The sequence below is a fragment of the Lissotriton vulgaris genome, chromosome 11, assembly GCF_964263255.1.
Source record: "Lissotriton vulgaris chromosome 11, aLisVul1.2, whole genome shotgun sequence".
Classification (NCBI taxonomy): domain Eukaryota; kingdom Metazoa; phylum Chordata; class Amphibia; order Caudata; family Salamandridae; genus Lissotriton; species Lissotriton vulgaris.
The window spans coordinates 705369591-705384511 of NC_141699.1; the positions used below are offsets into that span (position 1 = coordinate 705369591).

General features: G+C 43.7%; 1 protein-coding gene across 1 annotated transcript in view; it reads left to right on the forward strand.

Moving 5' to 3' along the window:
* PIK3CB (phosphatidylinositol-4,5-bisphosphate 3-kinase catalytic subunit beta) overlaps positions 1–14921 on the forward strand; it is a 1054351-nt gene that overhangs the window by 489078 nt on the left and 550352 nt on the right. The window contains exon 6 of the mRNA XM_086943780.1: positions 10043–10225. Within this exon, the coding sequence (XP_086799906.1) occupies positions 10043–10225 (183 nt within the window). The remainder of the gene's footprint in view (positions 1–10042; positions 10226–14921) is intronic.

Sequence of the window (14921 nt, forward strand, 5' to 3'; positions counted from 1 at the left end):
GTTCATTTAGTCTCCACCCAGACTGCTTCCATGTGTTAACTAATCTTGAAAAGCAGCAGCTAATTCTGTCATAGAATAGTTTTTATGTTTCCTTTACCACGTGGCACAACACTTGGTATTTAGAGAGATGGTGTTAGCCACTGAGGTTTTTCACGTAACTCAGATTATGCATTGCTTCATACTGTTCGTCAGATGTAGTCCCATGACTGCACTTGAACGTTGATCAAATTGGACTTTCACTGTTGCTTCACTTCCTCCTAGTTTGCCTTGTGGCTTACCGTGCTTAGTTTTGCTACCACTTCGTCGAGTAGCAAGTACGTCTGTAACTCGAGCTCACTTCTTCATGGCTTTTGTTTTAATTTTGAAAGTGAGAATCCTTGGAGAGAAGGGAGGTAGAACAATTTACAGCCCAAGCAATGATTCTTCTCCATCTAAGTTCTCTTGGTCGTGTTTGCATCCAGATATCTCTCACAATTAGGCAAAGGAGCACTTTTAATTGTATGGCAAATTAACTTTAATCCTGCGTCGTCGTTCTATCCCGTGCTCAAGATACGGGAACCTTTTCTTCTAAGGTTAGGTTGCTGGCTTGCTTCTTAAACTGTTAAATTAAGCCGTGTGCTCCTACATTCCACGTATGCTTGGGGCGAGTGGGTACACCACTTCTTCTGTCCATGCCGCACACTCTCGCCAGTTAGTTGTGTTCTATCAGAATGTGGGCCACGGTACATCTTTACATTGTGTTTAGGTATTTTTTTCGCCTTTAAGATCACGTATTACATTTTGTTTAATTTTTTTTTTACCTCTTCTTCTCCACGCTCAATGTGTGAAGTTTGTTACTTTTTTTGTGTTTAAGGGCAACATCTTATGATCCAGCACTTCTGTTAAAAGCAAACACGTATACTGCACGCAACAAAGTCTTGCCTGCCCTCAAAACGTTTTAATGGGTTGTAGAAACATTAATAAATGTGCGTGTTTGGAGCTAGAAGGTGGATTTAAGCAAATACTCCATTTTTGAATGCCACTCAGTTTGAAGTGTGACTTGGGTTTCCATACAGACTGTTAGTGATATAAACGATTGTTGCTCCTGACTCCATCCTGTCGTTTTAAAAGATGACCAGGGTGAAAGATCACATGCCAGTGATCTGAGCTGTGGAAAGGTGTGATGTTTATCTGCAATCACCCTGATCGGACATATTGGTATTGGTGGTTAAGCTGACACTGTTTAGGTTTAATATCCAACCATTTATTCAGGTCCGCGTAGTTAGCCAGTGAATCCATACTGTGTGCTGCTGGCCTCAATCGTTCCTGGAATGGAATATCTTTACCCCTTAGGAAATTAGCTGCCTTTTCAGCGTTGTATTATTTGAAGGGAATAAAATGAATGAGGTCTCCTAAATAACAAATCCAGTTGTCCCAAATGAAGAGGACCACTTTTGTAGATTATCAGAAAGATCTGGGTATTCTGTGACAGAATTTATGCTTGAAGCAGTTACTTTTAAAATCGCAGATGCTTCCAAGGGACTTGTGCCCTGTTCGAGTACTCTTCAAAGGAATGGATGGGTTCTCCATCGTGAGAATAGTATTTGCAAATAAAAGCACGTTGGGTTGTATGCTTGCCTTTTGTGTACAGCGGTGCTGTTATTCTGTTGAATGCTCACGCTCATCATTGTGGTAAAAGGGACACCGGCTATCCCACTCACTTTGGGACCCTTTGAACAGCAGCCAAAGAGCAATCGAACACTAGTTCAGTGGGCATTAGAATTCAAAAGAATATATTCCGTAAATATTGGTCTAAATACAAATTTCCTTAATAACAGTTACATGCGCTTTGTGTGTGTCAGTTGGAAAGATTTCTCGGCATCAAGTGTGATAAAAATATTTTTTTCTTCGAGTACATATCAGTGTGGTAAATGAGTTGAAGCAATCCTCCACTCAGTGGATACATGTAACTTTGTTTAAGCGAGACAGAACGGTTCACCGACCAGCCGGCCAGGCAAATTCAAACCCCAACAGCCGCCTAATCGAATCCAGCAACAGATGACATCAATAACATGGGTGTCATAATGTCACGAGCACGGCAGCATGAGGAGAGCTGTACAGTGTTAACCACAATATAACACATCTCCTTACCTTACATACAAAATAGAAATTGGAACAATTTAAACATAGTAGTAAATAATGGACATAAGCTCTAAAGGATGAAAAATCATAAGTAAATAAATGGAAGTTGTAACTAAAATGGTGAGGGCAATATAAACATGAAATAAAAACTAGAAGGTCAACCAATTCACAATACCATGAGAACAATCCTTCTGCCCGCTTTGCAAGGCTGAAAATAGACAAAATTAGTAACACACATAATCTTTCAAATACTGCGGCATCCTACATTCCCTGAAAACCCTTGTCCTCCGAATGCCAACTCTTGGTTCAGATAAGAAGTCTCAGAAGAAGTGGGATGATCATTTCCCCTGCTACTCTTAAGGCTTTCCTGTCCCATTGAGCTGAAGCAATCCTCTGCTCAATGGGTAAATGTAACTTTATTTAAGACAGAACAGTTCACCGACCAGCCGCCAGGCAAACTCAAACCCCAACCGCTGCCTAATCGAATCCCACAACAGATGACATCAATAACATGGATGTTATGTCACGAGCACCGCAGCACGAAGAGAGCTATACAGTGTTAACCATAATGTAACAATCAACCAGCTTTTCTAGTGCTGTGAGATGTCTGTCAGTTGTGGATGAATTGTTCCTGCTCATAATACAGAGATTTGGCAAAAGATGGCCCAGCACGTTTGCCAGAATCTTTGAGAAGAGATCAGTGCTGTTTAAACTAGGTGTTTGCCTAATAGTTTGCAGGTTCAGTGGATCCGTGCTTGCTTTATGAAACAGTTCATTATAGATCCCTTACCCCTAGGCGTCAGACAGGATCTGGAAAGTTTTTCGTCAGCAGTACCCCTGCGCGTCTAATGGTGGCGTTGGTCGGCTTCATGTTAATCGTTGACGTCATAGTTGCCAGGATGACATCTCTGTACCTACTTAGATGCCGCCCTCGCGCGCTGACGTCAGTTCTTTCTTTTTCCGCGCCAGCCAGCGCAGATCATGAGAGAACGGAACCTCCTGTCACTTTTTGACTGACTTTTTCTCGACTTTTGTTGACACTGTTTTGCTGAGTCTTTGACTCCTGGTGCTTGAGGGATGCCCGGCTTCAAGGCTTGCGGTTTCTGTAACCGACTGATGCTAGTGACGGATCCCTGTGTGCCTGTTTTGCCTGGAGCGCAACCACGACCAAGTTGTACTCTGACTGCCGGACCATGAATCCATAGCCTTTGTGGGAGCGTTCCCGAAAGCTTCTCGAGGCCTGGCAGTCGGCTCCACACTGTTGGAGGTCCCGGTCGCGTGGGAAGTCAAGGGACAGGTCGAGGAGCCACTACCATCTTTCTTCATCCAAGTCTTCGCACTCTGGGTTAGGTAAGTCAAAGCACAAGAAGAAGTCGAAGCAGCATTGTCACTCTTAGACTACTCCCCGTCTGTCGGTTGATGAGACGGGGGTGTGGGTGGTGCCCCTCCCGTGGCTCCGCCACCCTTCTCGGGACCCGGAGCGACCCCTGCCCAGCTTCTTAAATTTTATGAAGCAATGCATGCCGTCTTTGGGCAGCCTGACTCCGCCGGCGGTGGCGCAGGGCCCCCTTGGATCCAGGTTTGCATCCAGAACGGTGCCGGTCAACCTTGTGACACCTCCACCGGCACAGATTCCACCGGCACCACGTCCGCAACCGGCGTCTGCTGTGTCTCCAGACAATGTGGGCCCCGATGTAGACACCGAGCCGGACTGGCATCGGGATCTTTTGTGTCCCTGTTCTACCCTGGCCCTTTTAGACCAGATTGGCAGCTAGAAGAGGGCGAGTAGGACTGGGAGGGGTCTGGAGACCCTCTGACTGACCAGTTAGGCTATGAACCGGACTGGCGAGAGGAACTTCGGGAAGCTAGTGGCCTGGATAGGATAGGATAGGATAGGATGTACATTTGTATAGCGCGAATTGCTGCCCGGAGGCGTCCAAGCGCTAGGAGAACCGAATACCTACAGCAGGCTTAGAAGGAGAATTAGGGATGAGATTAGCTAGATTGAGTGAAATAAATGGGTCTTTAATTGTCTGCGGAAGGTTGAGAGGTTAGAATTAGCTCTAAGGTGCAGTGGGAGGGCGTTCCAGGCTCTAGCACCGTTGAAGGAGAAGGTCCTGCCTCCGGATCTGGATCTTTTTATTTTGGGGTTTTTTGCAAGAAATGTTTGACTGGAGCGAAGGCTTCTGTTGGGCACATAATGGGTAATTAAGTCTTGGGTAATTTTAGGGCCAGTGTTCCAGAAGGCCTGGTGCGCAGTGCACATGGCTTTGGATATGGCTTTGGGCATGGATACCTCACCAGACCTTGGAATGTTGTCTCCTCCTACTGTGGCTACAGAGGAGGGAGCATCTTACGCCGTGGTGATGTGTAGGGTGGCTGAGGGTCTTCACCTCGAGCTACCTACAGTAGTAGTCCGGACTAACCTACTGACAGAGGTGCTACAACGGGCAGCGAGCTCTTCGGAGCCCCTGCTTCCATTTAATGAAGCCCTCACTGACATCCTTTTGGGCACCTGGTACAGGTCCAACACTGGGGCTCCTTTGGAAAGAATGATTGCCCGATGTCACCGCCTGACTCCGGGCAACCCATCTTTACTCTCCCAACACCCCACCCCTGAGAGAGTGGTGGTCCAAGTCTCTACCTCCAAGGGCCCATTCCCTAACGCTCCACCGGATAGGGAATCCAAAAATCGGGATCCTCTTGGGAAGACGTTTTCTTCCTCCAGTTTGGGACTGCGGACGGTAAACACAGCATGTCTATTGGGCTGTTACACCCACTCTGTGTGAGATACGGTTGCGCAAGTGCTGCCTCTGTGCCTGGAGGATGCCCGGGCTGTACTCTCTCATGGTCACAGTACAAGATGTGATACCATGGCTACAGCAAGGAGATTTCATGACCTCGTTCTATCTTATAGATGAGTTTTTCCATATTCCCATGTGTCCAACACAAAGTTGCGATCTCAGTTTTCAAATCAATGGACAGCACTTCCAATTCAAAGTATTACCATTCAGAGTAACTACAGCTCCAAGGATATCCACCAAATGCCTTGCAGTAGTGGTAGCTTTTCTCAGAAAGGGGGCATATATGTTTTCCCTATCTGGACGATTGGCTCATCAAAGGTCATACCAAAGAATGTCTACAGGACATGCAGCAGGTAATCAGACTTCGCACCAACTAGGGTTTACACTCAACATAACTAAGTTGCACCTCTAACCTTTGAAAATACCATTTCTAGGTGCAGTATTAAACTCTGTCACAGCCAAAGCCTATCCCAGCCAAGAAAGAGTGTGAAAATCCACCTAGCATTACCTCTTTTTCAACCACATCATCAAGCATCAAGTCATGTTAAAAGTAGTTATGAGCTTTCTAGGAATTATGGCATCATGCATATACATAGTACCAAATTCTTGACTACATATGCATCCCCTTAAACACACTCTTTAATCACAGCGTTCTCAAGCGGAGCAGCATCTACAAGATCTAGTGTTCGTAGGGCCAGAGACCCATTGCTGTCTGAAGTGGTGGAACAGCAACATTCTGTTTCAGGGTCGGCCCTTCAAAGGCCCAATTCTGCAAGTCACCATTACCACAAATGCATCCCTTCAGTGTTGAGGGGAACATATGCGGAGTCTCCCAGCACACGGTCTATGGTCAACATTTCAGAAGTGCTTCCACAGCAATTCAACGAGCTCTGAAAGCATTTCGTAATAATCTTCACAATAAAATAGTCCCACTACCCACGGATGACATGACTGCTATGCATTATGTTCGGGGGGGGATCACTCATTGCAGCTCTCCTTACTAGCCAACATAAAATTAATATCCTAGCAGAAAACCAGGGGTGATAAAGACTTCACAGAGATTCTCAGCAGAACACATCAGCAAGTGCACCAATGTGAATTCGACAAAAACACTTCTACACTCATACTTCAAACGTTGGGTAACCCCAGAGATAGGCTTGTTTGCAACACAAAGCAAAATGCCAAAACTTCGCCTTCAGGTTTCATCACCTTCAAATCAAAGGCAATGCTCTATGGATCAATTGCTCAGGGATATTTGCTTATGCTTTTAACCCCTCTCCAAATGATTCCATTTTTGGTGCAAAGTCTAACACAAACATCCTTCAAACTAATCCTGACAGCCCCAATGTGCGCATGTCTGACTTCGTTCACAACCCTACTGCAACTATCGGTAATGTCACATGAGAAATTACCTCTCTGGCCACATCTTCACTCTGGATCAAGGTAGGGTAATGCACCCAAATACCAGATAGCTCCATCTAGCAATCTGGCTCCTGAAGTCCTAGAATTTGGATACCTTACTCTACCACAAGAATGCATAAATATTCTCAAACAAGCAGGTAAACCAGCTATACACGAATGCTGTGCACTAAACTGGAAAATATTTGTCTATTATTGTTTAAATAAACAAATCCAGCCACTATCACCAACAGTGCAAGATCTTATTGGTTATCTTTCATCTACAGCTAGCAGGCCTTGTTTACATATCAGTCAGAATATATTAGGCGCTTTAGCTCCTTGTATTCAAAACAGACCTCATATGACACTCTTTAAAGTTCCAGTGGTTAAAGCATTTATGGAAGGACTTGAGTCATTCCACCCCACCAGCACCCGTCTGTAACCTTAATATTGTCCTCACAAGACTTATGGGTCCACCTTTCGAGACACTTGATTCCTTTGATCTCCAGTTCCTCAAATGGAAGATAGCCTTTTTAATGGCTGTCACCTTTCTTAGAAGTAGAAGTGAAATCAAATCTGTTATATTAGAGGAGCCTTTCTTTCAAATACTTCCAACAAAATTAGTACTTTGTACTAACCCTAAATTTCTACCAAAAGTAGTGTCGCCCTTACACAGAAATTAAACAATTGAGCTACTTCTTTTTATTCCTAAACCGGATTCAGTAGCAGAAAGAACTCTACACACTTTAGATGTTAAAAGGGCATTAATGTATTAGATAGAAATAACTAAATCTTTTCACAAAACACAACAGCTCTTTGTTTCATTTACAAAGCCACAGCAAGGATCTCCAATATCCAAAGCGGGAATAGCCATAATGATAGTTAGTTGTATTCAGACTTGCAACCGAAAAGCAGAGTACTAACTGACTCCAAGGGCTCACTCCACACGCCAAAAGGGAGCCTCAATGGTATTTATGGGGACATCCCACTAGCATGTGTTTTTAAAGCAGTCTCATGGAATTATCCACATACATTCAAAAAACACTATTGTGTTGATATCTTAGCTAATCAACAAGCTAGAGTGGGTCAAGCTGTATTACAAAACCTTTCAAACGTCTACATCAACCAATACCTAACCACAGCTTATGGGGAGCACTGCTTTACATTTGATGATAAGCATATGTATCAATGTTCAAAAAATGCAATGGATGGAATGCTACCCTGTAAGCATCTCTTCGTAGAGTGTAGTGGTGTAGATTCATATGCACCCACCCTCCTCCCCAGCAGCTGTTGGTTCGCTAATATAATTACTTGTTAGCTTTTACATTCCTATACTATTCACTCGCATGCTCTTTTCTTTCGCTGTATTGCTCATATACTAAATCTCACCCGATGAGCTAAAAACAATCTGATTTATTATCTTCTGTGTATTCGTTTATAGACCCGTGTGCCATCATTTTGTGCTTCTAATCTGCTTTTTGAAAAAGTCAAGCTTTTAAGAATTATTGATTTAAATTGAGACAGCCTCTCGGAGGAAAGTTGGTCAGGCAATGAGTGCTTTTCACACTTGCCTCTTCTTATTGGTCCATTCTCCTCTTTGGATAATTGGAACCTTGAACAAATATTTTTAAATGTTATCTGAATAGTCTTGGGGACATTGTAAAGTTATTTATTGCAACATCGTTGTATTGAATGTAAAGTTAGTGATGAAAACATTCAAACCCTAGTGTGTGGCTTTTGTCTGGGCTAACTATGTCCTCCTCTTTTTGAATTGTGGCAGCAGATGTTTAAGTGAATCTAATAGTGCTGACCCATGTCTCCTAGGACAAATAAAAATGATGCTAGAAGTATGTTTCATGCGAGCGCAAAGTGGTATACAAAGTTCTTTCCTGTATATTGCTTTCTATAATGCCTTTCCCCCACCCAACCCGTGAACAATTAAGCAGAAAAAGTAGTTTATGGAAGCTGTTGTATTAATTAATCCCCCTTCTTTATTTCTGTCCCTTTGTACCATCTCGCTAAACCGTTTTTCCAAGAATTCAGCCATTTAATTTTCCTGGTCAGTTTTAGGTAGTCAGGGTGTTGTATGTATTGTGTGATAGTACCCTGTATATTGACTTTCATGGAATAACCCTTTAAATTTAAAAGTGCTGAAGATGCATATGCACATATGTGATATAGACATTTTATGGAGAGGGTGAAAAATGTTTGATAAAGGAAGCTCTAATGTGTAGGCGGACAAGTCCTTTAGGTATTCGAGTGGTGGAGAAGGTAATAAGGCAGAGTCCAATCATTTTTATGGGTGTACTAGGTAATTCAAGTAGTTTATCTTTTGATTCAAAGTCCAGATAATTGCTAGGGGTCAGCTTATAGAGGTATGTGGAGAATAATTACTATAGCTATGTTTCTGTGCGCCTTCAGTCATGGGGATGGACGCCATATGATGTGCTGGTGTGAGGATGAGGATAAGTGAGAAGGCTGCAAAATGTAGGCTTCAAGGGAGATCCAAGCATCAATGGACATGGATATTACCCCATGTCATTTCAACCGGAGTGGGTAGACGCTATAAGATGTATCCATTGAATGAGGAAGGTGCGAGGTGCACAGCACCTGAACTTGGCACATAGGAGAAGCCGGTACAGTGTCAATGAAAGCTTTACATTTGTTCATATTTAGCAGTTATAGTACAATCTGCGAGTTTAACTTGGTGGGGGCAGAGAATACATGCTTATATACAAGTCTAAAAATTGCCACGGTTGTGCACGCCTGAGCTATATTTGAGGAGAGGAGAAGATGATGGTGAAAGCAGTTCTCTTGAAAGACAATATTAGACATATTAGTGATGTCAATGCAAAGGTAAATGTTTATACTTAGCTGTTTATTCTGAAGGTTATCTTTTCAGTCAGTGTGTAGAAGAGTGGTTGGCAGTGATTGTGCTGCTGGGGATATTAATGCCCCTCTATAGTAGGTTGTGCTTAGTTGAGAGATTTAGTGGTGGCAAAGCTTGGGCCCATCCAATTGGCCTTTATTATTCATTCTTTATCTTTTGTGAGGAGGGAGGTTTTGGATATTTTTGGGAGATTAGTGCTGGAGTACAGCGAAGTTCTGGTAGTAGTCAGTTGTTAATTAATGTAGCACACCTTATGTTGGTGTTTGAATGCAACCATTCAAGTGAATAGGTCTATTTTTCGCTGCTGCTGCGCAACGAATTCAGAATTCAGTAAATACTAATCTAATGAATTCTGTATTAGTTGCTCATCATTTTTTTAGATGGGAATAGTAGTGCAATTAAAAATATGGAAAAACTAGCATTTAGAGAGATATCCCACTTCTCATTATCCTGGATCATCTCAGTGCTTGTCTGACTGGTAAGCACAAAAGTACTTAATGCAGGTTTTTGGGTTTCTGAACAGCATCCATTGTTTTTTATTTGTTTTCTTAAGATCTATGTAATACTACTGAAAATACTTCATAATTATAGAAACCATGTTTACTAATGGAAACAAGTAAAAGATTATGTGTATATAGTGTATCACAGTGTAGATGTTACACGTGTAAAGACTGAGTGGTCTAGTTTCCTCTCTAATGGTGGCAAGCAAAGTCTTTGCTAGATATATTTCAGCTGCATCGGCTGATAGGATTTTGTCTGGAATGTGTGATTCTTTGACAACTCTCAATAAATCTGTTTTTCATTGGTGTTTTTTTGTGCTGCTTATCAGGATGTATTCAGTTTCCAAGTATCTCCAAACATGAATCCTATCAAGGTGAATGAGCTTGCAATTCGAAAACGCTTGACTTTTCATGGAAGAGAAGATGAAGAGATAGAACTGAGCCACTATGTGTTGCAAGTCAGTGGAAGACTGGAATATATATTTGGTGATCATCCATTAATTCAGTTTCAGGTATGTTTGGTTTAAAAATAGTGAAACCGCTTGTGGTTTCCTGACTCAATACCATTAGTTGCTGACCATGGAAGGGGATCCGCTTACAATCTATACTTAGAATGCACATTCCAGCAGAGTTCCTTACATCACTTTGTTTCCTCTAAATGCTGTTTCATTCCTTAAACTTGGGAGGGATTGTTTGTTTAAACAACCAAAAAGACCTAATCATTTCCTGAAGGCAAGGTGCAATTTCAATTTGTGTGTGTGTGTTTTTTAATGTATCTAATATGTATAGAACACGTGTTATTTCAATCCATTGCATGGCATTATGCAAAGAGCAACAGTAAGAAATATAATGTCAAAGAGATAAAGGGATTCGTCAAATTCAAGAGCCTCAATCAGTAGTGCAGCTTTAAGCACAGTCCTGGTGGTATGTTTTATACAATTCCATATCTTTGTGTGACATGACTGTGAGATTACAGAGGTTTGTGTCTTCAAATCAACCAACTGTTGCCAGCAGTATGGTGCTCTTTGCCCTCACAGCCGACATTGTCTATCTCCAACAGTAATGCATCTTGTGCCCCAACTCTTGTTTCTTTGCAGTACTTCTGTTGTTGATGTAACATTTCTATACCGCTTGCCACTTTTTTTTTTACCTTACCTGGCCTCATGCGACTGTTCATATTGAAACTAACTGTGTCTCCCACTTGACGGCCCGTGGCGCTCCTGAGTGTTGAACTGCTCTCCAAGGATGTTCTGGTGTGATGTTGCCCTTTTCCTAGAGTTTTGATGCCTTCCCACTTATCCAGGAACTTAGAGGATCTCTTTAATAGCAGCATGCGTCTGGAATCGTTAATCACCTCCTCCATGAAGGCAGCCAGCTGTCAACTGCTATTTAGTAAGAAAATCCAGAATTTTGGAATCGCCAACATTTCTTACCACCACACCGTTCTCAAGCCATTTTCGTTCTTAAAACAGCCATCTGGTAGGCCTCCAGCCATATGCTTTTGCTCCTCTTGATAGAATATAAATTCTTGCACCACATATTACCCTGCTTGGCCCAATGCTAACCTTTCACAGTTCGGTGTCCTCTGATCATTTTGCTTACTAGCAGAATCTGGGTGCTATGCATTATGCTCACAGTGGCTATTGACAACACATGTCCCCCCTCCTCTCCCACTTTTTAGAAACTTGATTTCTGCCCAGGTGCTAAGCTCGCCATACCTTGATTTCCTCAAAGCCTTGAAACCTCAATATAAATACCTACTTTGTGCCTCATCAAGACACAAATCCTTCAAGCTGCTATGCATGCTCTGTTGGGATGATCTTCTTAGACAAATGGCCTGGTCTAAAAATACTCCTTATCATAAGTAGAAAACAGCAACACACTGTACTATACTGAGTGATGTAATACCTGAGATTATAAGCACTGCACGTCAGGTGTTTGTTATAGTTGGCTCAGTAAACTATAATTGGCTAATTTCAGTGTGTTTTTGTTTTTAAGCGTTTTTAACTCATTTCAACACCTAACTATAACTTTACTTTGTAATCTTTTTTTAGTGAATTTCATTTTTTTAAATGTAAACCAAGATCTTTTTACTGTACCTAACTATATTGTTAATCTAACCAATGTTTTTTTTTCCAATGAATTTCAGGAATATTTTAAAGTTAGGCAAGATCATATTACCGTACCAGACTATGTCTATTAAACCTTTGTTTTTTCATGATCTTCTAGATTTTTCTTTAATATATTCAGCAAACCCCTCCACTGAACACAGCCTTTGACTGTTCACAGCAGGTTGGTACAGGCCAACCCCCCTGCTGGCGACCACCTCACTGTGTCCTCTGATCATCTTGCCGTCCCTTCCCCTACTTCCCCTCTGTTCTCCATTTGTGTGCCCGGCCACCCCTGCCTGCCATCTGTGTTCCACTTGCTGCCCCTGTCTCCCCTACCTTCGCCTTCTGTTATCAGCCTGTGTAATCCAGCCCTCCCCCTGCCTTCATTGGTCAGCTTCTCTCCTCTGTCCCCATTCTGTGTGCATACCCCTGCCTCCTACCTTGCATTTTCCATTAGCTGCCACTGCTGACATGCGTGCCATGGTCAGATTGCTGGCACTATCCCTGCCTCCACCAACTGCCCTCCGTTCTCCATTTTTTTATTTTTTTTGTAAATGTTTTTATTGCAGGCAATATACAATTCTCACATTATCACATATTATAGCTCCATTCCTAGTGGTTACGACGTGCCAGTCTTCCGGCAGCTCTGTACACGGCCCATTAGCCCACATCCCGGAGGCCGGGCGGCGTGTTTCAGGATAAATTAAAGGGCGCAAAGCAATAGTCCATCGTAGCCATCTAGTAGGGGGACCTCGTGCCCGCTTTTCCTTTTATGAACAACCCTCCCTACATATATCTCCCCCCCTCCCCAACAACCAACATCGCAGTATTGAGTATTAACGCCCCCCCCTCCTTTCCCAGTCCCCGCCATCGGTGCTTCATTATTGGGACAGTCGTTGTGGATCTGGAGCATCGGGGTAGTCAGTTAAGAAATCATGCAGTGTACCTGTCGTGTTACAGGGATGTAGTCCGGTCCTTGTCTCAGTCTTCTGAGTCGCTTCGCGTATCATAGTCGCGTAAAGCTTGTACCAGGGCCTCCCACGCATGCGCAGTCTCTAAAGCCCTATCGTTCGGTTGTCGCTGCGCCAGTTGGAATCTCAAGGTGCTCTCCCCACCAGCCCATTTGAGGAACTCATCGCGCCACTTAGCATCTACTGGACCCGTTCGAGCCTTCCAGTGTCGTGTGATTTCACGTTTCGCTAGTGTAAGTCCCATATCTATGAATTTACTTGTGACTTTGTTTTTAGAGGTATGCGGAAACCAATGGAGAACCCCAACCGCCATGTCAAACTGTAATTCACGCTCTGCCACTTCGTTAAGAGTATCACCCACCAATTTCCAATAGAGGGTCAAGCTAGGGCAGGTCCATAACATGTGGCCGAGCTCCACACCGATTGCCTTACATCTAGGGCAAGCCGCGGAATCTGTAGCAAAGTATTTTTGTATCCTTCCGGGGGTCAGGTACGCCCGGTGGAGGATGTAAAAGTGGACTAGTTGAAACCGCGCTTGCGTCGGGCCTGGAAGAGCACGCGCATCAGCTGCGCCCATGTTGTCTCGGCAATTTCCTTCCCTATGTCCGTTTCCCATTTACCTCTAAGCGCCTCCAGCGGAGGTAGCCCCTCCATTAAGCATTCTGGTGTACAGGTATGTAACTGCTTTAACCGTTCCAGCTGCCATCATAGTGTATTGACATACCATTGTCGTCTTTGGCTCCTCAAGCCCTCCCTTCCAGTGTGCCTGTATTGCCCGCGTTATCGCCGCATGTAGCAGGAAATCGCCTCCAGGTATGTCAAAGCGGTCCATGAGCGGCGGGAACGGTAATAGCGTCCCGTCCTCATAAAGGTCACCCAAGACTTGGATCCCGGCCTTTTGCTCGTTTTAGGACTCTGCACACTGCTAACCAGTGCTAAAGTGCTTGTCCTTGCTCCCTAATACAGGTTAAGATCGGCTTATACCCAATTGGCATATTTAATTTACTTGTAAGTCCCTATTAAGGTGGCACTACATGTGCCCAGGCCTGTGAATTCAATGCCACTATTGGACCTGCCGCACTGATTTTGCCACCAAATTAAGTTGCACTTTGAACCGGTCTCTAGACTGCCATTGCAGCCTGTGTATGCAGTTTTGAATTGCCCTTTCAACCTGGCAAAGTAAACCTTATGCCAGGCCCAAACCTTCCTTTTTAATATATATGTCACCCCTAGGGTAGGCACCGGACATTCCAGAAGGCAGGGTGCAATATATCTAAAATGTAGGGCATGCACTTTTAAGTTATACATGTTGGAGCAGTGAAAACCCTTTAAACTTGTTTTTCATTACTTGCAGTCCTACCTCTCCCACAGTGTAGCATTGGAGTTACCTTATTACATTTAATAAGCTGTCATTTCCAAATGGCAACATTTAACCAGTTCATGTTTGGTGTCTTTGGAACTGTAATGAAAATTCCTAACTTATGGTGAAGCCTGTTTTTAAATTACAATTCTGAAAATGCCACCTTAAGAAGTTTACATTTTCCTGCTGTAGACATTTGGTGCCTGTAGGCTGTCTGAGTCACATGACTGGGTACAGTGGACAGTCGGGCTTTGTGTATTTCTCCTAGACAGCCACACACTGTGGGGGAGCTTAGGTGTCACTGGATGGGCCATCCGAGGCAGGATGGGAGGGAGGAGCTGGGCCTCTTCAGTACACTTCTGGACTTGTATATACTCTACCAGGAAAAAGGACTGATGTGGTGCTGATAGGATTGTCACTCTTCTAGACTGCTGTTTGAAGGACTGCTGCCGTGCTGACCTACTGCCCTCCTGTCTGATTGAGAATGACTGGTTTGGCATCTGGTGAGTGCAGGACCACTGGTTGAGAATGACTGGTTTGGCATCTGTTGAGTGCAGGACCCCAGGGCCACGCCAAGAGCTAGTTGGCTGACCTCCTGACTCGTAACTCGGGGATAGAGAGCCCCAACAATCTCGACCCCAGCACTGGGACTCTGTCATCTGTGAGCCTGCCCTGCCAATTGGTGCCACTCCAGTCCTGGACCCTTGATAGTGGGCCCAAGGTGCTCTGCTAGCCTCTGTTGATCCAGCAGAACCGATACATCTCC